Below are 25,011 nucleotides of genomic sequence, written 5' to 3'. Positions count from 1 at the left end.
CTGCATTAGAGAATTGCAGTGTTGAGGATGAAGACCTGGCAGTGGAGAATATCAGTGCTGAGGCTGAAAAACCTGCAGTGGAGAATTTCAGTGTTGAGGCTGAAGAAACTGCAGTGGAGAATTGCAGTGTTAAGGCTGAAGAACCTGCAGTGGTGAATTGCATTGTTGAGGCTGAAGACCCGGCAGTGGAGAATTGCATTGTTACAGATGACCAACCCCTACAGTTCCCACTATTAGGAAGTGGGTCTCCCAAAGTGTTTGGCTATGCAGTGAATGCAAGACCTGCCCTAAATTTGGACGCATCCCAATACCCCTTAGAAGAGACGTGGAGGAGAGCCTCCTAAAAATCTGTTCCCATTACAAAGGAGTGGGTCTCCTATACTTGTAATGCCCATGCACTAAGTGTATGAGCTGACAAACATTTCCCCCTGAGGATTATAAATCAGCATACTCTATACAAAATTTGTTTATGGGCATCAAAAACACCCTTTACAACATTAATGTGGGTGTTGCATCACAGACAACGGTCACCCTGGTGGATGGATGAAGAGACGAGGAGAGGGGCCTCCTAAAAATCTGTTCCCATTACAAAGGAGCGGGTCTCCTACACTTGTAATGACCATGCACTAAGTGTATGGACTGACAAACATTTCCCCCAAGGGGGTATACATCAACATACTGTATAAAACATTGGTTTACGGGCATCATAAACACCCTTTACAACACTAATGTGGGTGTTGCATCACAGAGCATGGTCGCCATGGTGATCTAGCGGTGGTGTGGATGATGAGGATGAGGAGGAGAAGGACAACAGCAAATAGTCAATATCAGGAAGCGTATACCCATGTCTGGATGTGCATGGGAATAGACCTCCCAAAAAAAGACATTGGATTTTAATTTATGTTATGCTGCTATCAATCGGTGGTGTACAGAACTCTGGCCCAATCCAGCCCTTGTTCATTTTTATAAGAGTCAGCCTATCAGCATTTTCATTTGACAGGCAGATGTGCTTATCAGTTATAATTCCACCAGCGGCATTAAAAACCAGCTCTGACAAAACGCGAGCGTCAGGGCAGGCCAGGACCTCCAAGGTACAGAGAGCCAGTTCATGCCACATATCCAGCTTGGATACCCAACAATTATAAGGCACAGAGGAATCAACGAGGACATTGATACGGTCAGCAAGGTACTCCCTCAGCATCTTCCAAAATTTTGCACTCCTTGTGAGAATACCCCACACCACAGGGCCAGTGCGATGAGAGGGTCTGAGAAAAGTTTCACAGAACTTTGCCAGTGTTACCCTGCCTCTGCTGGAGTGAAGTTGTGTCTCTCTCGCCTGTACTCCTTGGTTTTCCAACGAAGTGTGACCTCTGCCACCAGCGTTTTCAGATGGGAATTTTGTTTAATAATTCCGCAACAAGGGCCCTCTGGTACTGCACCATTTTAGTACACCTGTCTGCCTCTGGAATAAGAGATAGAAAGTTCTCCTTGCAGCGTGGGTCTAGAAGTGTCACCAACCAGTAAAGACTTCATCCAAAATTTTGAGAATGCGAGGGTCACAGGAAAGGCAGCACAACATAAACTCAGCCATGCATGCAAGACTGCTAACAGGCAAGACTTCCGTGTCCTCACCAAGAGGACAACTGATCATGCTCTCCTTCTCCTCCTACCTGTCCTCCGGCCATCCATGCTGAACAGACGGTATGACAGTTGTGCTTGTAGTACCGCCTATAGCACATGAAAGTAGCTCCTGTTCTTCCTCCTCCTTTTCCTCATTGTCACCCAATCCATGTTGCGATGAGATGAGGCTGGGCTGAGTGTAATCACCCTGTATGGTTCCTTGCTCCGTCTCATCATGCTCCGCCTGCAATGTATCCTCTTTGATTGTGAGCAGAGTGTTTCAGAACACAGAGAAGTGGGATGGCGTCATTGCTGCTCACCATCTTGGTGGAATCCTCAAAGTTTTGGAGGATAGTACATATGTCTGATATCCATGTCCACTCCTGAGGTCTTATGTGTGGAGTCTGAACTGAATACCGACAGCCTTGTTGATGCTGGTAGTCAACAACTGCCCTCTTCTGCTCACAAATCCTTTCCAACATATGCAGTGTAGAGCAGAGGAGTATCTAGGGGGGCAGCCAGGGCATGTGCCCCGGCACAGCTGGCAGGGGGGGTGCAGTCGGGCCACCTAATACGGAAGTCCGCAGTGCCTCCCCCGGCGGCTGCATTCTGCCACCCCCGCACTAGAGTCAGTTCTCTGTGCTGACTGTTAAGCTGGCAGCTGGCACAGAGAAACTGCAGCATGCCGGCTCCCAAGGATCAACTGTACTCGCATCTGCTCGCTGCTGACGTCACTCGCCAGCACTGCAGAGACACATCTGGGTGGTAAGTGCTCCAGTGGAGCTGAAGACACCGATGATTAAGTGCACGGGGGGATTTAATGTGTGTGGGAGGGGGAACAGGAGTGGGAATGGGGGGAATTATTGTGTGTGGGGAGAATTGGAGTGGGGATGGGGGGAATTATTGTGTGTGGGGAGAATTGGAGTGGGGATGGGGGTGTTTAATGTGTGTGGGGGAGAATTGGAGTGGGGATGGGGGATTTATTGTGTGTGGGGAGAATTTGAGTGGGGATGGGGGTGTTAATTGTGTGTGGGGAGAATTTGACTGGGGATGGTGGTAGCTTTTGAGAAACCGTTGAACAACAAGGTTAAGCATATGGGCCAGGCACGGTATGTGTGAGCTCACCTCGCTTCAAAGCCGCCACAAGGTTCCGGCCATTGTGACACACGACCATGCCTGGCTGTAGGTTCAGCGGTGTCAGCCATAGATCTGCCTGCTCTTCCAGAGCTGTCCACAACTCTTCAGCATTATGCAGTTTGTCACCTAAGCATATTAGCTTCAGTACAACCTGTTGCTGCTTGGCTGAGGCAGTGCTACAGTGCTTCCAGTTTGTGACTGATGTGGTCATTTCGGAGATGGATGCTGAAGAGGAGGTGCAGGAGCTGCAGACTGTGGGGGCAACCCTGATTGATGTAGGGCCCGCAGCCCTTGGCATCGGGAGGACGTGTTCCATCCCAAGGTCCAACTGGGTCCCAGCTTCCACTATGTTAACCCAGTGTACCATTTGTGAGATGTACCAGCCCTGCCCACAAGCACTTGTCCACGTGTCCGTGGTTAAGTGGACTTTCCCAGTAATTGCATTGTTGAGGGCATGGCTAATGTTGTGGGACATGTGATTGTGTAATGTGGGGATGGCACATCAGGAAAAATAGTGGCAGCTGGGGACCGAGAACTGAGGGACGGCCGTCGCCATCAGGTTGCGGAAAGCTTCCATCTCCACGAACCATAAAGGCAACATTTTGAGCCCAAGCAGATGAGAAATATGTGAATTTAGTAGTGTGGCCTGTGGGTGTTGGTTGCATATTTGCGCTTGTGTTCCAAGGACTGGGATATGGACAACTGAACACTGCGCTGAGACAAGGATGTGGATGTGCTTGCTGATGGTGCTAGTTGAGTGTGTGCAATGACAGGTGCAGGGCAGGAGACATCTTCACATGCACCATGGACAGGGGATTGGCTTTCACGCACAACAGTGGAAGAAGCAGTGGTGTCACTCGCAGACACTGTTCGTGGACCCTGGGGTTCGGCCCACAAAGTCAGGTGCTTTGCTGCCATGTATCTGATCAGGCTACCCTTGTTGATGCTGGCATGGCAGGTGGTGTAATTGGCCTTTTTAGGGTTATTGGCAGACTTTAAAAAAACAACCAGACTCGGGAAGACCTAACAATTGGACTGGCAACTTCCGTCATGTTGGTGTTACGGGGAGCAGTTGCCCACCTTCTGTCTGCGGCCACCACACTGCTTCTTCCTGCCTGTTGGAGTGCTACGCCTCATGTCCTCCTGCCAGCTTGGGTCAGTTACTATATCATCCACCACCTCATCCTCCACTTCCGCACCCTGGTCCTCCTCCTGGCAATTGTGTCTCATCATCGTCCACCTTTTCTGACACTTTCCCACTGTCACCTTCGTGTGACCATGGCTGCTCAAATATTATGGGCATCGCTACATGCGATCTCCTCTTGCCCCGCTTCAACTGGACAGGGCGAGAGGCCAGAATCTATAAATGGAAAAGTGAACAGCTCTTCGGAGTGTCCAAGTGTGGGATCAGTTGTCTCAGGGCACTCGACATGGTGGGAGAAAGGAGGATCAGGGTGAGGAATATGCAGTCCAGACTCATGGCAACTAAGACTTGACCGTGTGGAAGACAGGATGGTGGTGGTGGCGGCAAAGTGACTGGAAGCATTATAAGGCTATCCAACCAACAACCTTTTGACACTACTCTGGGTTCAATAGTGGTGTGCTGCTGAGGTCCCCTAGTAATTGGGACAGGAAGGTCGGGCTAGAAGATGTGGGTGTTTGTTGTGGCACAATTTCAGCTTGCCCACGGCCTCGGCATGCACCATCATGTCCACTTCCCGTCCCTTGTCACACACCTTGCCCATGTTAAATGGAGTACAATATTTTTCACATTCAGTACAAATGGCTGAATTTGGAGCGAACTTATAAGTGATCCGTGTGCAAGAAAGTAAAGGAAAGTAATTTTTTTTAGCAGCAAACTGGTGTTAATAGCTAGGCTAAGACATAGCCAAAAAATGCAATGGAGCCCTGAAATGGCACAATTTTGGGCACAATGATAAGCGAGGCCTGTGATGGAGATATCCCACTTTCAAATATCTGGCCTGTATTTTTTTTTTGCAGTAAACGGGTGTCAATAACTAGGCTAAAATACATCAAAAAAATTAAATGGAGCCCTGAAATGGTACAATTTTGAGCACCGAAATGCGACCTCTGTGGAGGACAAAACCCAGTGTAAAATATCTGCCCTGTAATTAACTTTTTTTTTCACCAAACTGATGTCAATAAATTGTATCATTTTCTGCGCACTCAGATGTGATCGCTGTGACAGCCAAAGCTGTTTAAAATAGCTGAATTTTCACTCCGTGCTATAGAAAGAATTTGGCTGTATTCTGCAGTGCTAACAAGCCAATGGAGAAAATAAACCATGTGCTCTGGATTGCTTTTTTAGAAAATAAATCAGACTTAAGATGCAAAAACTTTTTTTCCTGGCCACTGATACCTGGGGCTATATACTGTACCGTATATACTCGAGTATAAGCCGAGATTTTCAGCCCAAATTTTTGGGCTGAAAGTGCCCCCTCGGCTTATACTCGAGTCACGGTCTGTGGCAGGGTCGGCGGGTGAGGGGGAGAGGGCGCTGAGGCATACTTACCTAGTCCCGGCGATCCTGTCGCTCCCCCTGCCCGTCCCACGGTCTCCGGGTGCCGCAGCCTCTTCCCCTGAGCGGTCACATGGGACCGCTCATTAGAGAAATGAATAGGCGACTCCACCTCCCATAGGGGCGGAGCCGCCTATTCATTTCTCTAATGACGGTGCCGGTGACCGCTGATAGAGAAAGAGGCTGCGGCACCGAAGACAGGCAGGGGAAGGAGCGGGACGCCGGGAGCAGGTAAGTATGACGTATTCACCTGTCCTCGTTCCACACGCCGGGCGCTGTCTCCATCTTCCCGGCGTCTCTCTGCACTGACTGTTCAGGCAGAGGGCGCGATGACGCATATAGTGTGCGCGCCGCCCTCTGCCTGATTAGTCAGTGCGGAGAGACGCCGGGAAGATGGCGCCGAGGAGCTGCAGGCAAGACAGGTGAGTATGTGTTTTATTATTTTATTGCAGCAGCAGCAACAGCTATGGGGCAATAATGTACGGTGCAGAGCACTATATGGCACAGCTATGGGGCAACGGTGCAGAGCACTATATGGCACAGCTATGGGGCAATAATGGACGGTGCAGAGCACTATATGGCACAGCTATGGGGCAACGGTGCAGAGCACTATATGGCACAGCTATGGGGCAATAATGGTGCAGAGCACTATATGGCACAGCTATGGGGCAATAATGGACGGTGCAGAGCACTATATGGCACAGCTATGGGGCAATAATGGTGCAGAGCACTATATGGCACAGCTATGGGGCAATAATAGTGCAGAGCACTATATGGCACAGCTATGGGGCAATAATGGACGGTGCAGAGCACTATATGGCACAGCTATGGGGCAATAATGGTGCAGAGCACTATATGGCACAGCTATGGGACAATAATGGTGCAGAGCACTATATGGCACAGCTATGGGGCAATAATGGTGCAGAGCACTATATGGCACAGCTATGGGACAATAATGGTGCAGAGCACTATATGGCACAGCTATGGGGCAATTATGAACGGTGCAGAGCACTATATGGCACAGCTATGGGGCAATAATGAACGGTATGGAGCATCTATTTTTATTTTTGAAATTCACCGGTAGCTGCTGCATTTTCCACCCTAGGCTTATACTCGAGTCAATAAGTTTTCCCAGTTTTTTGTGGCAAAATTAGGGGGGTCGGCTTATACTCGGGTCGGCTTATACTCGAGTATATACGGTATATATGGTAAATGTCTGTAATAGGCAGCAGCAGCAGTAGACAGTAATGGAATGGACCCTCTTGCTGTATGCAATGAAGTCTGCCACATACACTGCCTGCCTAGCACTGATACTTATATACACCGTACTTAGTCCTTAGAAGGACTGTTGGTTTAGCAGGATTTGTGTATTCTGTATGGTATACCCACACTAACTTATACACCACCAAATCTGTCCCTATCTCTGCAGCACCTCTCCCTACACTGCCTAAGTCCAGAGCAGAGTGGGATGAGCAGATCGGCGCCAGGTCTGATATAGACCTGATAACACTGTGCGGCCAGCAAACCACTGCAATGCCACAACCAACATGGCTGCAGCATTACAGTGCGTGGCAGAGAATCCCTGCATGTTGATTGGCGCTCTAAAGAGGGCAGTGGGCCTCTCTGACCTTTCCCGGCACCTGCGCACTGCAGTACTTTGTTCTGCCCTCAACAGGGCAGCGTTTCCACGCGGTATTTTCCGCAGCATGTGCACTGCGGATTTTGTTTTCCATAGGTTTGCATGGTACAGTAAACCGGATGGAAAACTGCTGCAAATCCGCAGCATCCAATCCGCTGCGGATCCGCAGCCAAATCCGCAATGTGTGCACATACCCTAAGACGCTCCAGACCATAAGACGCACCTCAAATTTTCAGAAGAAAAATAGGGAAAAAAATTAATGCGTCAAATGAGGGTCCGTCATACAGTCCGAAGTATTCAGCTTACCTGGGGGATAGGGTATGAGAGAGAGCGCTGGTGGAGAGGGGTCTTAGGAGGTGTTCGGTGGTCTGGCTCATTCCAGGCTGGTGCAGCAGGCTCGGTGGTGCGGGGCTCTGCCATTTTGTGAAAGCCCCCACACATCCATCCCATGCTGATGCGTGGCAGTTTGGCATATGATCGTAGTGCGGGGGCTCCACCGGCATTTGTGGAGATCCCAGAGCCCCCGCACATTCATCCCGGGCTGGTGCACGGTACTTTTGCAGATGATCGATTAATTATGTTCCCCACTTGCCACCATAAACTAATAATATGTTTCTCATTTTGGGCCCCAAACAGTAATTATGTCCGTCATCCTGGCCCCTTTAATAATCTGCCCCAGCCTGGCCTCCCCATGTCCCCTGTTCATTCTGGCCCCCTCATGTCCCTTGTCCACCCCAGCCCTAATATGTGCATTCTTGACCCCATATGTCCATTTTCTAGGCCCCCATATGTCCCTTGTCACTGATGTCATAAACCATGAGAGAATCTATGAAATTGCTCGATGTCATGGTAACACCGAGGATTACGTTGGAACTGCTGGGATTAATTTTTAATAATAAACAGGTAAACCATGGAATGTGTGGGGGAGTCTTTATTCAAATAAACTTATTTTTTCCTGTGTATTTTTTTCTTTTAACTTAGTGGATTAGTAATGCAGTATCTCATAGACACCTCTCCATTACTAACTCCTGGGCTTGATGCCATCTGACATTACATAGCTGACATCAACTTCAAAAACTATTACGGTATGTGTCCACGTTCAGGATTGCATCAGGATTTGGTCAGGATTTTTCATCAGTATTTGTAAGCCAAAACCAGGACTGGAACAATTAGGGTATGTTTCCACGTTAAGGCTACGCGGCGGTGAAGCCGCTCGGCGCTAAGCCCCGCCCCCTTAATGGGACGCGATGGTGCCGGATGTGTACAGTACACATCCGGGATCATCGCACCCCTCGCCATAGGGCCCTGTGATATGCCTTGCGGGGACGCTGCGTCCCCGCAAGGTGAACGGACATGCTGCGTTCTGAAAAGACGCGCAGCATGTCCGGAGTCGCAGGGCCGCCGCGTGCGGGTTTCCACGCATAGTGGAGACGGGATTTCATAAAATCCCCTCCACTATGCTGGAACATCTGGACGCTGCTTGTTTGACGCTGCAGCGTCAAACAAGCAGCGTTTACTTACCGTGGAAACATACCCTTAGAGGAAAAGTATATCAGAAACATCTGCACCACTTCTGCATTTATCACCCACTCCTGGTTTTGGCTTACAAATACTGATGAAAAATCCTGACCAAATCCTGATGCAATCCTGAACGTGGACACATACCCTTACCTTGATTGCCACAGCATCACGACAATAGGGAAGAGAGGAGGCTAAGCGCCAGAACTGGCACATCTAATGGATGCGCCATTTCTGCTGCAGCTGAGTACTGGTCTTATTAGGCTGGGAAGGGGCCAGTATCACCCCCTCCATTTTTAATAACCAGCAAAGGCAAAGAAGACAGCTGGGGGCTGAAACTAATAGGCTGGGAAGGTCCATGAATTTAGCACCTTCCCAGCATAATAATACCAGCTCACAGCTGTCTGCCTTCCCTTGGCTGGTTATTCAAAATAGGGGGGATCCTACATCATTTCTTTTTCATTTATTTAACAAGTACAGTAAAATAAACACGCAACGCACTGCTTCACTTGGGCCTCCGCCTCCTGATTCAAGATTATTTTTTATTGTTATTTTAAGTAATTTCTCTATCCACATTTGTTTTCAGGACCCAATTTTGCTTCCTTTTTCTGCCCCCCCTAGCCCTTACTACAATCATTTTACAGTACTAAATTTCGGGTCCCCATTGACATACATGTGGTTCGGGTATGGTGCCAAGTTCTGGTACCAGAACAGAACTTTCTACTGCTGTTCAGCCAAACTTAACGAACCCAAACTTCCACAGGGCCTAATTGTCAGGGCTGCATTTGCCATGAGGAGAGTTCAGCATCTCGCCTCAGGTGGCAGAATGCAGTAACTTAGGAAGGGCGGGAGGTGGCTCTTGCCACCAGACCCCAGCACAGACATACCTACACCTTTTTATAGCTTCAGTCATAACAATACAGCATTTATCTGATAAAGGTCCATGCAGATCAAAAAGTTATATTTACAAGAATCCAATTGGCACTCCTTCCAACTGAGCCCTGCCATGTGCCCGAACAGTATTTTTCCATCACATATGGGGTTATCGATGTACTCAGGAGAAATTGCACTACAAATGGTACAGTCCATTTTGTCATGTTACCGTTGTACAAATGCAAAATTTGGGGCTAAATGAACGTTTTTGTGGGAAAAGTATTTTTTTTTCATTTTCACAGCTCGTTATAAATTTCTGTGAAGCATCTATGCGTTTATGTTGCTCACTTCATCTCTAGATAAGTTCCTTGAGGGGTGTGGCTCCCGAAATGGGGTCACTTGTATGGTTTCCTGTTGTGAATTCTGCTCTTGGGTTCCCTACGGTGGTTGTTGGTAGTAATGCAGTTGTCTCTGGGTTGCAATCCTGGGCAGGTGTCCCTGCTGATTGCAGCTCTGACTGGGATATTTAGGTGTGCAGGATTCATTTGCCCTTGCCAGTTGTCCATTGTTCTTGGAGGTTTTGCATCTCTGTCTGGTTCCTCCTGCCCTGCTGCCAAATCAGCAAAGATAAGTGTCTGGTTTTGTTTCTACAGCACACATGCTGTGTGCTTTACAATTCAGTACTATTCAATGTTTTTTCTTGTCCAGCTTAGACTGTGTTTGGATATTTCAGTCAAGTTGGATTCTCAGGAGATGCAGATATACATTCCATGTCTTTAGTTAGATGGTGGAATTTTTGTATTATCTGCTGTGGATATTTTTAGGGTTTTAATACTGACCGCTTAGTATTCTGTCCTATCCTTTCCTATTTAGCTAGCGTGGCCTCTTTTCCTAAATCCTGATTTCTGCCTGCGTGTGTCCTTCCTCTAATACTCACAGTCAATATTTGTGGGGGGCTGCCTATCCTTTGGGGTTCTGCTCTGAGGCAAGATAGAATTCCCATTTCCTTCCTATAGGGGTATTTAGTCCTCCGGCTGTGTCGAGGTGTCTAGGATTGTTAGGTACACCCCACGGCTACTTCTAGTTGCGGTGACAGTTTAGGGTTTGCGGTCAGTACAGGTTCCACCTACTCCTGAGATAGTCTCATGCGGCTCCAAGGTCACCGGATCACAACAGTACAACTGGCCAACAATGAGTTAAATGCATCTCAGAAGAAGGGAAGAAAGAGCCATCTTTTTTTCTGTAGCCTGCTTTGTCTTTTCTTCCCTCTTTTTCTCTGGGTGGCTGAGGAGTCTTGTGCTAGCATGGATGTTCAGGGATTAGCTTCTCGTGTAGACCAGCTTGCTGCTAGGGTACAGGGTATTTCCGATTATATTGTTCAGACTCCAGTTTTAGAGCCTAAGATTCCTACCCCTGATTTGTTTTTTGGGGATAGGTCCAAATTTTTGAGTTTTAAAAACAACTGTAAACTGTTTTTTGCTCTGAGACCTCGATCCTCTGGTGATTCCATTCAGCAGGTTAAAATTGTCATCTCCCTGCTGCGTGGTGATCCTCAGGATTGGGCATTTTCCCTGGAATCTGGGAATCCGGCCTTGCTTAATGTAGACGCCTTTTTTCAGGCTTTAGGATTATTATATGATGAACCAAATTCTGTGGATCAAGCGGAGAAGACCTTGTTGGTCCTGTCTCAGGGTCAAGAAGCGGCAGAATTGTATTGTCAGAAATTTAGAAAATGGTCTGTGTTGACTAAATGGAATGATGATGCTTTGGCGGCAATTTTCAGAAAGGGTCTTTCTGAATCCGTTAAAGATGTTATGGTGGGGTTTCCCACGCCTTTCGGTCTGAGTGATTCTATGTCTCTGGCCATTCAGATTGATCGGCGTTTGCGGGAGCGCAGAACTGTGCGCGCTGTGGCGTTGTCCTCAGAGCAGATGCCTGAGTCAATGCAGTGTGATAGGATTCTGTCTAGAACGGAACAACAGGGATTCAGACGTCAGAATGGGTTGTGTTTTTATTGTGGCGATGCCTCTCATGTCATTTCAGTCTGCCCTAGGCGTACAAAGAGGATCGCTAGTTAATTTACCATCAGTACTGTACAACCTAAATTTTTATTATCTGTGTCCTTGATCTGCTCATTATCATCATTTTCTGTCATGGCGTTTGTGGATTCAGGCGCCGCCTTGAACTTAATGGACTTTGAGTTTGCCAGGCGTTGTGGTTTTCCCTTGCAGTTTTTGCAGAACCCTATTCCTTTAAGGGGCATTGATGCTACACCTTTGGCTAAAAATAAGCCCCAGTTCTGGACACAGGTGACCATGTGCATGGCGCCAGCCCATCAGGAAGATTGTCGAAGGCGGCATCATGTTATAGGGTCAGATCGGTTATCTGACACTTTGCACAGCACTGTGTCAGATCAGCGATCTGACATGCAGGGCTGCAGGCTTACCAGCGCTTGCTCTGAGCAGGTGCTGGTAAGCCACCTCCCTGCAGGACCCGGATGTAGCCCCGCGGCCATTTTGGATCCAGGCTCTGCAGGGAGGAGACGCTCGGTACAAGGTGAGCACATCACCTTGTACCGAGGGTCTCAGGGAAGCCCCGCAGGGAGCCCCCTCCCTGTGCGATGCTTCCCTGTACCGCCGGATTGCTGCGATCATGTTTGACACAGTCCTGGATGTCAGCTGCGAGTCAGCTGACACCCGGCCACGCTCCCCCCGTGAGCGTGGCCGATCGCATATGACGTACTATCCAGTCACTGGGAATTAAGTCCCAGGTAACCTCGACGGGATAGTACGTCACATGGTATTAAGGGGTTAAAAAAATGATGCAGATGTAAAAGACATGTGGGAAATGTTATTTCTATAATATTTTGTGCAATATGACTAACTGGTTTAGGGATATAAAAATTGAAAGTTGCTAAATTTAAGCCAAAATTACGATATTTTCACAAACGCAAAAAAATTTAACCTAAAGTTACTACCAACTTAAAAGTACAATGTGTCACAAAAAACACTCAGAATAATTTAGAGCTCTTACCACATATAGGGACACTGGTCAGAATTGTAAAGTTTGGCTTGGTCAGGACGGTAAAAACAGGCTCGTCGGTGAAGTGGTCAACATCAAGCAGCAGAAAAACGAGCCTGCGGATGGTGCTGGACTATCTGTAGGCTTATTAGTGATGAGCGAGCATACTCGTTGCTTGGGTTTTCCCGAGCACGCTCGGGTGACCTCCGAGTATTTGTTATTGCTCGGAGATATAGTTTTCATTGCCTCAGTTGCATGATTTACGGCTGCCAGATACGCTGAATACATGTGAGGAATGCCTGTTTGTTAGGGAATTCCCACATGTATTCAGCGTATCTGGAAGCCGTAAATCATGCAACTGAGGTGATGAAAACTATATCTACGAGCAATAAATACTCGGAGGTCACCCGAGCAACGAGTATACTCGCTCATCACTATTCTTTATCCATTTTCACACCCTCTTGTTCTTTTTCTCCCTTCACATAGAGTACACCAGTTGAGCACAAATCTGATAGACACGGGTTGTATAAAGTTGTTTATTTGAAAAGGCTAACAACAAATGCTTTGTACAGACATGTGTAGCATAAAATTACATCTAATGGATTACATGTCTAGGGCAAAAACATTTTGCACCTGTTTGTTTTGCCCCCGACCATTCTTTCCACAATGATTGTTAAAGTTCATTCAGACATTATTTCACCTATAAGCACTTTTATTTCAGTCAGTCAATACAGACATCGCAATACAATGTAGAAAACTAAATTCTTTCACCATTTCTTGGGACAACAGTACCTAGTCTATACTTTGAAATTCTAATATGTTACATTCAGTAAAGGTTGAGAAAAGGTTGGAAGTGAAGTTCCTAGTTGCTAGAGGGTCCACAGTGAAGCATCACAGCTTTATGCAGCCTAGGATCACTTCTACACTAAGCATTTCTAGAGAGAAAATTACATCTTGCGTTGCGTCTTTGCAGGCAACAATGGTCATTTTACTATAGTACGAAATCGCTCAGAAATGCAGCTCGGAATATCACAATAGATTAGTTAATTCTTCTGTTGGAGGGTAATCCGTAATCTCAGCACCCCATACATTAAAAACATTAGCAATAGATAGAGCAAAGCTGCATGTTGTAACAGATCCTGTAGTGGTGGTGCCATGTAAACCTCCTGGCCATTTGCATTCTATTTGCAAATATTATTGGAACCAAAAACCAAACAATAAAAAGGTTCTCCACCTAAACATTTTTAGAATAATGTGAATAATAACACAGGTTAAGATGGAGAATAGTCCAATCTGACTGCTGCCAAGCTACACTTTCCCTTCTCTGGTGCCAATTTACCAGTGGGCTGAATAGTTAAAGGCTTCCACACAGATTAGACTAAAGGCGGCGGGATTGTCTAATAATCCAATATGTATAGGAGGCTCCTGACTCTCCCCTGATAGATGTTGCCAGTGGAGTGAAGGATCTGGCCTGCTGGATTTACAATGACTGATCTCTGGGTAATAAGCTACAAGGAGTCTGTGTTGTCTCTCAGCCGAGCCAAAAATGTGTGCATAAGGTGCAGAGATAGGTGTTGGCTTAACGATCACCATCTATAATGCTTTACAGCCCTGCGCTTAGTAACCCGATATTTACCCTGGTTACCATTGTAAAAGTAAAAAAACAAAACAAAACAGTACATACTCACATTCTGATGTCTGTCACGTCCCCCGGCGTCCACAGGGTTAAAACTGCTTTCGGCAGGAGCGCTGCTAATGCACGCGCTGCTGCCGAGAGCTTCCCTGCACTGACTGTCAGCGCCGGCCGTAAAGCAGAGCACAGCGGTGACATCACCGCTGTTTCGGCCGGCGCTGACACAGTCAGTGCAGGGGAGCTCTCGGCAGCAGCGCGTGCATTAGCAGCGCTCTTGCCGAAAGCAGTTTTAACCCTGTGGACGCCAGCAGGGGACGTGACAGACATCAGAATGTGAGTATGTACTGTTTTTTTTTTTACTTTTACAATGGTAACCAGGGTAAATATCGGGTTACTAAGCGTGGCCCAGCGCTTAGTAACCTGATGTTTACCCTGGTTACCCGGGTGCTGCAAGGGGACTTCGGCATCGTTGAAACTGTCTTCAAAGATGCCGAAGTCGTTCCCCTGATCGTTGGTCGCTGGAGAGAGCTGTCTGTGTGACAGCTCCCCAGCGACCACACAACGACTTACCAACGATCACGGCCAGGTCGTATCACTCGTCGTGATCATTGGTAAGTCGTTTAGTGTGACTCCAGCTTAACAGGAGAATAAACCTGAAAATCTACGTAAAGCCTTTAAAAACATAAAATATTTTTTTGAAGGGAACCTGTCACACCAAACAAGCAATCTGATCTACAGCCATGTTATAGAGCAAGAGAAGCTGAACAGATTAATAAATGTTTGTGCAAAGAGATTCAGTTAAACCTATTCACCTAAATTTCTAAAATTGTAGGTGCAGTGGGCAGACCTATTCAGTGGCCGACAGCTGTGATCTATATCAATGAGGATGAAACAAAGCTAGAAAGGCATAAAAGCCAAGAACGAGAAGTGCTTTATAGAATTAGTCTTTATACGAAACGTTTTCCCTATACTCACTTATATAGCACCATTAATTTCCACAGCAAATATCATCATCATCATCACTGTCCCCATTGGGGCTCACAACCTAAGTCCCATACCAGTATCGATATGTTCAGCTTCTCACACTCTATAGTACTCCACTATCTGACAAAATCTTCAAGTCTCAGGCCATCAGAAAATGAAAGAATAAAGACCAAAGTGATTGCCCAGAGGATCAGTATCTTTATGACAGCACTAAAAATCCAGACTGCTGAAGAAAATTCCCTATTCATGGATGATGTAGGTTCATAAATTCAACCATTTTTTATTCAGTATTAAATTAACTCAGTATAGAAATTAATATGCATTGTTCACCTTAAAATCTCTCCAGCAGATTCTCTATAGGTTCTTCTGTAATGAAAACCAAAATTAGTGGCTTCCTTTGATTTTCTGACATCACCAGTCATTATACCTGACATTATAGTTAGCATGGATGTGATCTGCAAAAATTCGAATTAAATATATTTTGGATATTTCCTATTTTAGTTTTGTGATTTTACTACAGTGTGACACATTGGCAACAGCCACAAGGAAATCTACATACTGGTGATGAACAGGATAAAGCCCAGTATTCATTCATTATGCTGCAAAACGTAGTGATTTTCTCCTATCTTTTCTCTTGTCTTGACGATTAGTCTGACCTGCCATGTTTCTAGCTGGTTTAATCTGCCTTGAGCAATTACGGTTTACTTGATGTTCTTGCAGCTATTGACGTTGGCCATTCAATACATTTCCAAAAAGGTGGCAATTTTGTTGAGACCTGCCAGAAAATTAATATACATTAGGGGCAGCCAAACTGGGAGGGGCAGGGATACCCAGGCATTTTGGTTTGGATACGAGAGAATTTTTTGTTCCTACAGTAGATAAGCCTTATCTCGTTCCTATGCCATAAACATGCATCCTAGGTCAACCCAAGCTTGCATGTGTATGGCCAACTTTATCCCTCATCTTGTCCTTATACGTATGGAAAATATTCAGAAGTATAACATGTGAATGTTTATTGTGTCTGTACATGTGTGTCTACTGTATATGTGTTCTGCTAATGGTAAATGAAGAAAAATAAAAATATTCTGATAAAAGTTCTGGGAAGTCTACCATGTCCATATAAATGATATAATTTACTGGAGCCCTTAAAGAGGACCTTTCACTAATTTGTGCATGTTGAACTGACCCCATCATGGAATAGTGGCTGCAGAGCCAAGTAAAAGTTTTTCTTAATCTCCACAATGGAAAAGGTAAATTATACTGTAAAGCTTAGGTTATAATTTATGATAAAACCAACGGGAAGCTACCAGAGATCCTTTTCAGGGGATGTGTACTTTCTCACCGGCATGACATTGCCCAATCATAAGCAGGAGGCATCAAGCAGCTGGAAAAAAACGTGCTCATAGGTCATAAGATGCTTCTGCTGTGAGATGTAATGATAGACTAATTTCTGCAGCTATTGTGTACAGTGGAGTAGAACGGAGTACAATCACAAACACCTCCAGCTTTCATCCTTCAGCAGTCAGTTAGTGGGTCAGAGAGTAAAGTAAAGCAGAGCTGACAGCTCTAACAAAGATCTGGACGTGCAATTGGTGTTTAGAATGACATAGCTCATTTCACCTCTTCGCTCCATACTGACTGCAAATTTTCAAAAATTTACAACCTAATATATCCACAACAGAGAGGAGAAATTAAAGAATAAAACTATATCTCCCTCAGTTCTGCAGTTGCTATTCCATGATGTGGCCAGTTTAACATGTTCAAACTGGTGAAAGGTCCTTTTTAAAGGTAATTTTTTGTATAAGCAACACACATTTCAAATTGTAATTTAACCCAACACTGTACCATGTCTAAAGCAGCACGATTACATGATGCCATGAAAGGATTTTGGGGCCCAAAGAATTGGTAAACTTTTTGTAGATGAGAACCATAATTAGAACAAGAATGAACAACAGCAACTGCACTTTGTTAAACTTATTATTTCACAACTGTGGTTAAAATGGTTATAGGAGGTAGAGAAAAGCAAGAGACTAGGTCTCAACCTTTCTATCCCCCTCTTTGTTTTTTAACTCTGCCTTAAGCCAAACACCTTAGTAGATTGACTGTTTCCTTAGGAACTAGGCTGCCAAAAAAGACAATGGCTTAGCTCAAAGCAAAATTGTTGCTGCTGACAGCAGAGAAGGTTAAACCAGTTTGGCAATCATACCATGCCAGCTTCATCTCACAATCTGGTTTAGTCAGAGGTTACATTACGTGGAGAACCTTTTTAGTTTTCCTTCAAGAGACAGAACAGAAAATATTCTAGCACCACTCATTGACATGTACCCAATCCCAAAGTACAAATGACAAAGGAGTGCTTAAAAGGCTAAGGGTCCACATGAGCCCCCCAGAAATAAGACTGGTAGAAGGTAAAAGAAGTAGGACTATGAGGACCTGGACACTTGTAGAAACACTGGGCTCATATAGGCGCAACATTTACACATTATACTGGTGGAACAACAGCACATTTCATAGCGGCAGTAAGTCGGGTGTAATGCTTTAGGCTTTAGCAGCAGTTATCTGATTTCAGTCTTTATGAACCCTAACTGATGCCTGCAATGAAGAGCTTTGTTATAAAATATAACTTATGACTATGATCTCCAGGCATCTGAGTGATCAAATATTTCCTGAGATAAGATCGCTGCGCTGGACACACAACAGTATCAGACAGGCATGTCTTAGAAGTGTCTTAAAAGTCGTCTGGTGTAAAACTTGGCTCGTGAGGCTCTTGGGCATGGAATGCCTATAGGTTAGTCATTACATATAAGTAGAGCTGTCAATTTTGTCAATGGCACCAAGGATGTTACTGGTTCTGGATGATCTTACATCACGTGATTAGCACATAAGCCAAAAGTAACCATTCATGAGGGTAGTATGCATTGGCATATCCTTAATGTATAGAAAAGTGCAGCAAACTGTGCTAAATGAATTGTTATTCAGTGGCATATTCTGAAGGATTACATTGGAAATCCTTACAAGGTAATCTTCCCAATGTATGGTATACCTCAAATATACTAATGTGATATGAGTTTAGTACAGCTCATGAAATCGAGCAAAAGAAAAATGTAGATGCAGCTAAAAGTAACTCGATCCGTTTAGATGAGAGGTCATAAGTGTGAATGTCGGCAGGTCAGATCGCAGAAGTCTATACACTGTTGTAGCTAAACTCTCTAGCAGCTTCATGCCCTTCATGCCATAACACCTATAGAGGATTGTAGAGAAAGGATTACACTTGGTCCTGGCATATCGGGACATTATACAGATGTTGGGCAGTATACCGGTGTGCTTCCTAGAGCCGTGGGAGCTTCATATTTAAAGTGCCTTTGATTCACAAAGGTGATGGCAGCCATTCATTGAAAGTGAACAGGTGAAGAACATCAGAATTCGAGAGATCTGGGCCATAATACTCTGGGGCTTGACTTGTATCTTTAGTTATCATTTTGCAGGGCTCCGTAAAAGTGTAGGAGCTTAACTTATAGGGTAGTAACCTCCAATTGGTGGTACTAGAGAGACAGCTTACTTCTGGAGCAGAGCCATTTACATATTATCAATTACATATAGCCGGTCACATTATTATTGATTTTAAAGCATTAAAATGTAAATTCAGAAAACAAAGTTGGTATGGCACATGAATGGAGACAGAATCACAGAAAATGCAATAAATATGAATAAGAAAAGCTCAATCACAAAAGGTTAAAGAATTACCGATCACACTTTTTTTTTTATAGCTTTTACCACAATAAAATAAAACTTTTAAAATATGTATATAAAAAAAATTATCATCTGCTTTTTTTGGTGCAACACTCAGTAAAGAAAATTATGTTCTACAGTTTCTAAACTTACAGGGGATTTCTGATTTTTTCTTTTTTTTTTTTTTTTTTAAATTACCAGTTGAAAGACTTCCTGATAAAAGACGTTAAACTCGCTGTCACTCCGACTGTCTCTGCAGGACAGGAATCAATGATGTCCAAACCACCAATCAAGTGACCCTGCAGCCAATCAGTGGTCAGGTGACTGGTGGTCATCAGTTGTGGTCCAGTGGAGACCAAAGGAGTGGGCTACGGGTTACAGTGGTAAGGAAAGTTTATTTTCTTCACTTATCAGAATGGCTTCTCACTGGCCATGTATAAAAAGATCAGAAATCCAATTTAAAAGAAAACTATTGCTCAATTTTACCTAAAGAAAATGGCAAATCTCAGACCCCAATTCCTTGGATCTTTGTCTTCAGGATATATAGGGATCATCTGACCGTGAATATTTAATGTTGAGAAAGCCATAATTTGCTCATGTCATGTATCTTCTCTGGCCTATATACATCCACAGGAGTATTTGTCTTCTACATTATGCGGTGTGAGAGGCAATGCATGATATGAGCAGACTAACGCTAGGTTCACATTTGTGGTTGAGTCCGCAGCGTTTCGTACGCAACCGCATGGCAAAACGCATGATAACGCTGCATTTTTTTATCCGCATCAACTTATGCATGACAGATAATAAAAAAACGCAACGTTTGCACGCGTTCGTTATGAAAAAAATTTTTCAAGGAGAATTTCATTGACACAAGGGATGACATGTGATATTTGTTTATACACCCTTGTGCAAGCGAGCGCATGTCCTTGTGTTCCCATAGACTAATGCGTTGTTTTGACATACTCCGTCTGCATGCGTATGGCAACGGAAGTTTGACGCCAAAAAAATTCTAACATGGTGCATCAGCCACACACCGCGAAAATACGCATGCGTAAGCAAACGCGGGCGAACGCATGCACCTGCGTCTACAATGTAAAAGATAGGAAATCAAGACGCATGCGGATGTATGTGTCAGAAACGCTGCGGACACAACCGCAAATGTGAAACCAGCCTAATCCCATCTGCCTGGCACTGAGAAACCTTATGCCAGGTTACTGTTCAATCCCATATAGCGCAATGATTGTTAGGGCAATGAAGAAACGGACAGCCATGGGGCAAAGACGAATTCTTCGTTTCCCCCAAAAGGTTTTCTTAAGTTGAACTAGTGCTGTTTTTCCTAAATATGTATCTAGTGGTGAGACAATCATTCAGACATTTTTTCACATAGTGTTATAAATCAGCGCGGTGTCAGATTTTATATAATTCAGTGATGTTACACAAAAACATATTCTTTTAGATAACATTTGCATGCTGCCATCGGGAAGAGACCACCGAAATGGTCAAACACAGCAGCTTGAGAAAGATTAGCCCTCTTAGTTGGGAGATATACTAACTCGATGGTGGGACACAAAAATTGAAAACTTGTTCGTAACAAAACACCCTGTAACTCATATCAATGACATTGGTATGGATACTTTACGACATGCTGCGAAAACTTGGATGTTATGACAGATGAGTTATATGGGCCTCCTTTACTTTCAAGATGGTCTTCCGCAGATAAAACTATCTTTGCTTATATTTTCAAAATCTAAAGTGCACACCTCATGTAATCTAACCATAGCACGGTGTTAGGAACTTCTAAATTACATTTCTACACATTTTTAATGCTGCAACTTATGAGCTTGAGTGCACAAATATCTACAAACTTTCTCCCAACTTTTTTTTTTTTTTTTCCACAGGAGACACTTTGTGAAAGCTAAGGGCAGGAGCTTTCTCCCTGCTTCTGCCAATTCCATTACTCCGGAGTAATAATATCTGTGGGAGAGGGAGGACTGATAATTACTAGGAGTGCCATGTTGTGCTGCTCCTAGTCACTAGTAAGTCCAGCACTTTATGGTACCATGAGGCCATTTAGTTTTACATCCCCCCTAATAAACATGGCTGCTGACTGAGGTCCACCGGCATCTTAAGAACACCTGTATGCCAAGCCCTTATGATAATGGGGCATTTTTCTTGTATTTGCCTGGACCTATTCTTACTTGCCCAATAGTCCTTTTCAACAGCAGGTCATTGAAGACGCAGCTTAGCTGCAAAACCCCCCAGTTGTATTGGGAGGCCTCCATGTAACAAATGTCTGCAGCATACATTATATCTTTCAGAAAGTAACAATTAGTAAGTTTTTCAATGAAAATTTGTACATTTTTATAAATCTTATACATAATATCTATTTGTAACAGCTCCCATCACAGCTTAAAATATTGCAAGGAAGCTGGCATATATTCATCTGTAACTCTCTACCTAGGACTATATATACAGTTTCTAAACACCAAGTGTTAGTAAAAGAAGACATAATATACACAAATACAGAAAAATTAACACACTCACACGTGCTAAAAATCTGTGTGACAGACAATAATCCAGATCTTGGCAGAGGCACATAACAGACCAGCAAAGCCTTGGAAATGGTAATGAGAAAAGTACTTTGTCATATACAGGATTTTCCAGACACTTACAAAAGTGTGCCGGGCTATAATCAGTCTAATATAGCCACGAAAATGCCCAACAGCGATTTGGTGAAATCAAGTTTAGTTCTTTAGAGGGTAGAACATGATTAAAGCCAAATTAGTGCTCAGTCTTTTTCGAGGAGTGTCACAAACATTTTCTATCTCCGGACAAGTTTTTTTTTCCCATTTTTCAAATTCTAAGAGCCTCCTAGTTAGTGCAGAATAAGGCTTGAGGAGTCTGTGTGATGATGTACTGCTGCAGCGGAACGTGCAGACGTGGTCTACGTTGTGTAGAGGTAGCCAGTTTGTAGGCTGCACCAATATTCATGAGAATTCCCCTCTAGGTACTAATGCCTCAGTCTGAGCTCTAGTGGACTGCACCATATGCTTTAGTTTGCCTCTCCTAGGCTAGTTCTGGACTCGGTATGAATCTATTTTGCCAGACTCAACCTTACGGAAAACTCAGCTGTCACACGTTATACATCAGTCATTTATAGGCCTATGGGTGAATTTTGAAAGCCAAAAGCTCATCAGAGTGCAGGTTGTTGAGAGAGCGCAGGTCGGCTAGCTTCAGGAGGAGCCTGGTAAAGGTGGAGGCTTCGTTGGGATGGTTTTTCATTATTAAAGTCCTCAGTGCTCGGATTAGCGTTTCTTGTAATGCTTCAACAGAATTCACATTTTCTAAACCAGAGCGATCTAAAAGCAATGTGTAAAAAATAAATGCATATATATATATTTTTAATATTTCAGAACAGTACCTAGCACATACAGATACCTCACACAGTCATCACCATAGGACTTACGCTAAATGCTGTGCATAGATCCACTATGACAGCACATGGAACATGGTCCACATTGGAGGTCTTGTAGGAAGCCAATGTGCCACTGAGGCCCTGTACTCTACAAAGCTTCTAAGGGAGAATACGTCAGGTATACAAAATGTAGCAGCACTGCCTTCATCAAAATGGCTACACATAGGGGCATCACAGGCAACGCCAGCAAACTGTGATTTGGGGGTGAACACTGACAGATTTCTGATGCTGCTGGATGTTACAAATAAGTGTTAAATAGGTTTGAAGAGCGACTTTTCAGAGCCAGAAACTTGTTCAGGGCTGTTGTCAGCAGAGGATAAGAATGAGTACAGGGAAAGAGTACTTCATTTGGAGTACGGGAGTGACAAAAGAATAAATTAGACATCATAGTATTATAGACTTTTTTCAATCTGATTTCACGATTGCCGTCAGTTGTGACTGCAGATGCATGGTATTCCAATTAGAGATGAGTGGATCACGTCATACAACCCTGTTCCACAGTCCAGGTTAGTGCTATCCGAGATCCCAGGATCAACTTATGATGTGGCGGGCTGAAGAGATATCACATCAGATGACATTACGCCAAACCAGCGAATGAAAGTCAGAGCCACCGAACCTGAAAGCTCAGAAAATTCATGCAGCCCCTGTCCACAGGCCTGGAACGTGGAATGGGGTTGCTCCAACACATCTGCTCATCTCCAATTCCAATCGCATTAGTTCCCTACAGGCTTTACTTATTTCTATTGCTCAAATACATACTGGTATATCAAGTAAAAGAGAAAAGGCAATGCTACTTCACCCTGAAAAACACTTATTTCAGAAAAAAAATTTAAGTACCGTATGACTATAGTAAAAGGGTAAAAAAGCAATAAATTTGCAAGTTTCGCACTGGTCACTAAGCCTAGTAGTATATCTGTACAGATGACTTTTCAGTAGTCTCATCACAGAAATGATTATAAAGACAGTTGTCACCTCTATACTTGATATATAACACAAAATCCACCAATCAATAGGTGATATTACAGCTTACCTCCACTTCCCCTCACAATGACAACTGCTCAGATCAGAGCATGCTCAAAAAATGTCCTATACAAATCAATGTCAAAGCCAGTCTATAGCTGCTTATATTTATCTGGCTGCTGAAAAAAAGCAGGAAGAGTCCAGCTTCAAGCTTAGCGGTCAGTTTTAAAATTGCAAGATTTTTCTTTTTTAAATATCAAACAAACTATGGAAAGTTTTATTTCAGGTACATATTACATAAAAAGTGGATTGAAAACAATGAGATTCATTTTCTGATGACACATTCCATTTTAAGAAGCACTCCCATCAAAGTTTTTTATCCTCATCATATTATATGGCACGCTGTACTTACAATTGCTCATTTTGCCTTTCTCCCAGATAATTCTTCTCTTTTCTCTGTTCTATGTAGAAACAGGAAGTCTCTTTTCCCCCTCTTCAACTCCTCCATCTGCCAGGGACTTTTGCAGAGTGACTCATGAGTCATACAGGGAAAGTTGACCTCCTTTTTCTACATAGAGCTTAGAAGGATTCAGCTAGTCTGCTTTTAATCACATGATGCCATATACCTAATGGAAAACAGAAGAATTATCTTGATAGAGAGACAACATGAGCAATTGTAGGCACACAGTGCTATATAAATTTGATGATTGAAATATTAAGAGGATAAAAATGTTGATGGGAGTGCTTCTTTAAACTATGAACCTGTCAGTGACTTAGGCTGGGTTCACATTGCGTTAACAGCAGCCCGTTCAACACAAGTTAACGGGCTGCTGTTAACGCAAGTGTTGGTATAGCTTCCTGCTAGCGCAGAGGAGCATCTGCTAGCTCTATCTGTGCTAGCGGTGACGGACCCGGAAACGCTGCAGCCCGCGTCCCAGGGTCCGTCACTCAATGACGGCACATCCCTAGCGCACGACCATTGTGGGAGTGCGCTAGAGATGCGTCCGACATTGCATTCAATGGCGGCGTTAACGGACTACGTTACACCGCGTTATGCCGCGGTGTAACGTAGTCCGTTTAACGGACGCGCAGAACGCAATGTGAACCCAGCCTTACAAATGTGAAAAAAATAAGTTTTTGAACATACAAAAAGAAGCAAGCCGCTCAACTTGTCATAACTTTCATTGTTTAACCAGGGAATTTACAACCCGCTCCTGACCAGGCACATTTTCAAGTTTAAATCATACATGCAGTTTAAAGAGCTTTCATTTTTTCTCATTTGGATATTTTAGTAATTTTTTTAAAGTTTTTTTTTTGTGGTACAAAGGGTTTCATTTTCATGTCCCGATTAGATTCTCTTTAGGGTTTTTTTTTGCTTATATTGGCTGATGTCAGTGGCAACATAAGGTGTCTGTTTCATTTTTATATTAAACTAGCTGTACTACCCGGCTTCGCCCGGGTTAATGACTGCTGTTAGCAAAATAGAATGTGTTAACAAAAATTTATTCTGCACACAAAAACCACAAAACAAATAGATAGAAATGTAATTATTAAAAGGCAAAAACTAAGCAAATAGAAGCATTTCACAACATATATTAGCTTTGTTATACTGAGAATGTCTTTGTTGCCTATATTAACCAATCAGAGCTCAGGTTAATTAACTGTAGCAAAATAGAAGCTGAGCTGTGATTGGTTGCTATTGGCAGCCTGATAAATCCCCAGCCAACAGGAAGCCCTCCCCCCTGGCAGTATATATTAGCTCACACATACACATAATAGACAGGTCATGTGACTGACAGCTGCCGTATTTCCTATATGGTACATTTGTTGCTCTTGTAGTTTGCTTATTAATCAGATTTTTATTTTTGAAGGACAATACCAGA

General features: G+C 44.1%; 1 protein-coding gene across 3 annotated transcripts in view; it reads right to left on the bottom strand.

The window, feature by feature from the left end:
* Positions 1-14,394: 14,394 nt before the first annotated feature.
* Positions 14,395-25,011, bottom strand: part of NR1D2 (nuclear receptor subfamily 1 group D member 2) — a 43,315-nt gene continuing 32,698 nt past the window's right edge. For all 3 annotated transcript variants that reach the window (XM_077268907.1, XM_077268908.1, XM_077268910.1), the window contains one exon: positions 14,395-22,052. In XM_077268907.1, coding sequence (XP_077125022.1) covers positions 21,856-22,052 — 197 coding nt within the window. In that variant the 3' untranslated portion in view covers positions 14,395-21,855. The remainder of the gene's footprint in view (positions 22,053-25,011) is intronic.

The sequence above is a fragment of the Ranitomeya variabilis genome, chromosome 6, assembly GCF_051348905.1.
Source record: "Ranitomeya variabilis isolate aRanVar5 chromosome 6, aRanVar5.hap1, whole genome shotgun sequence".
Classification (NCBI taxonomy): Eukaryota; Metazoa; Chordata; class Amphibia; order Anura; family Dendrobatidae; genus Ranitomeya; species Ranitomeya variabilis.
This window is presented reverse-complemented; position numbering and strand designations above follow the sequence as displayed.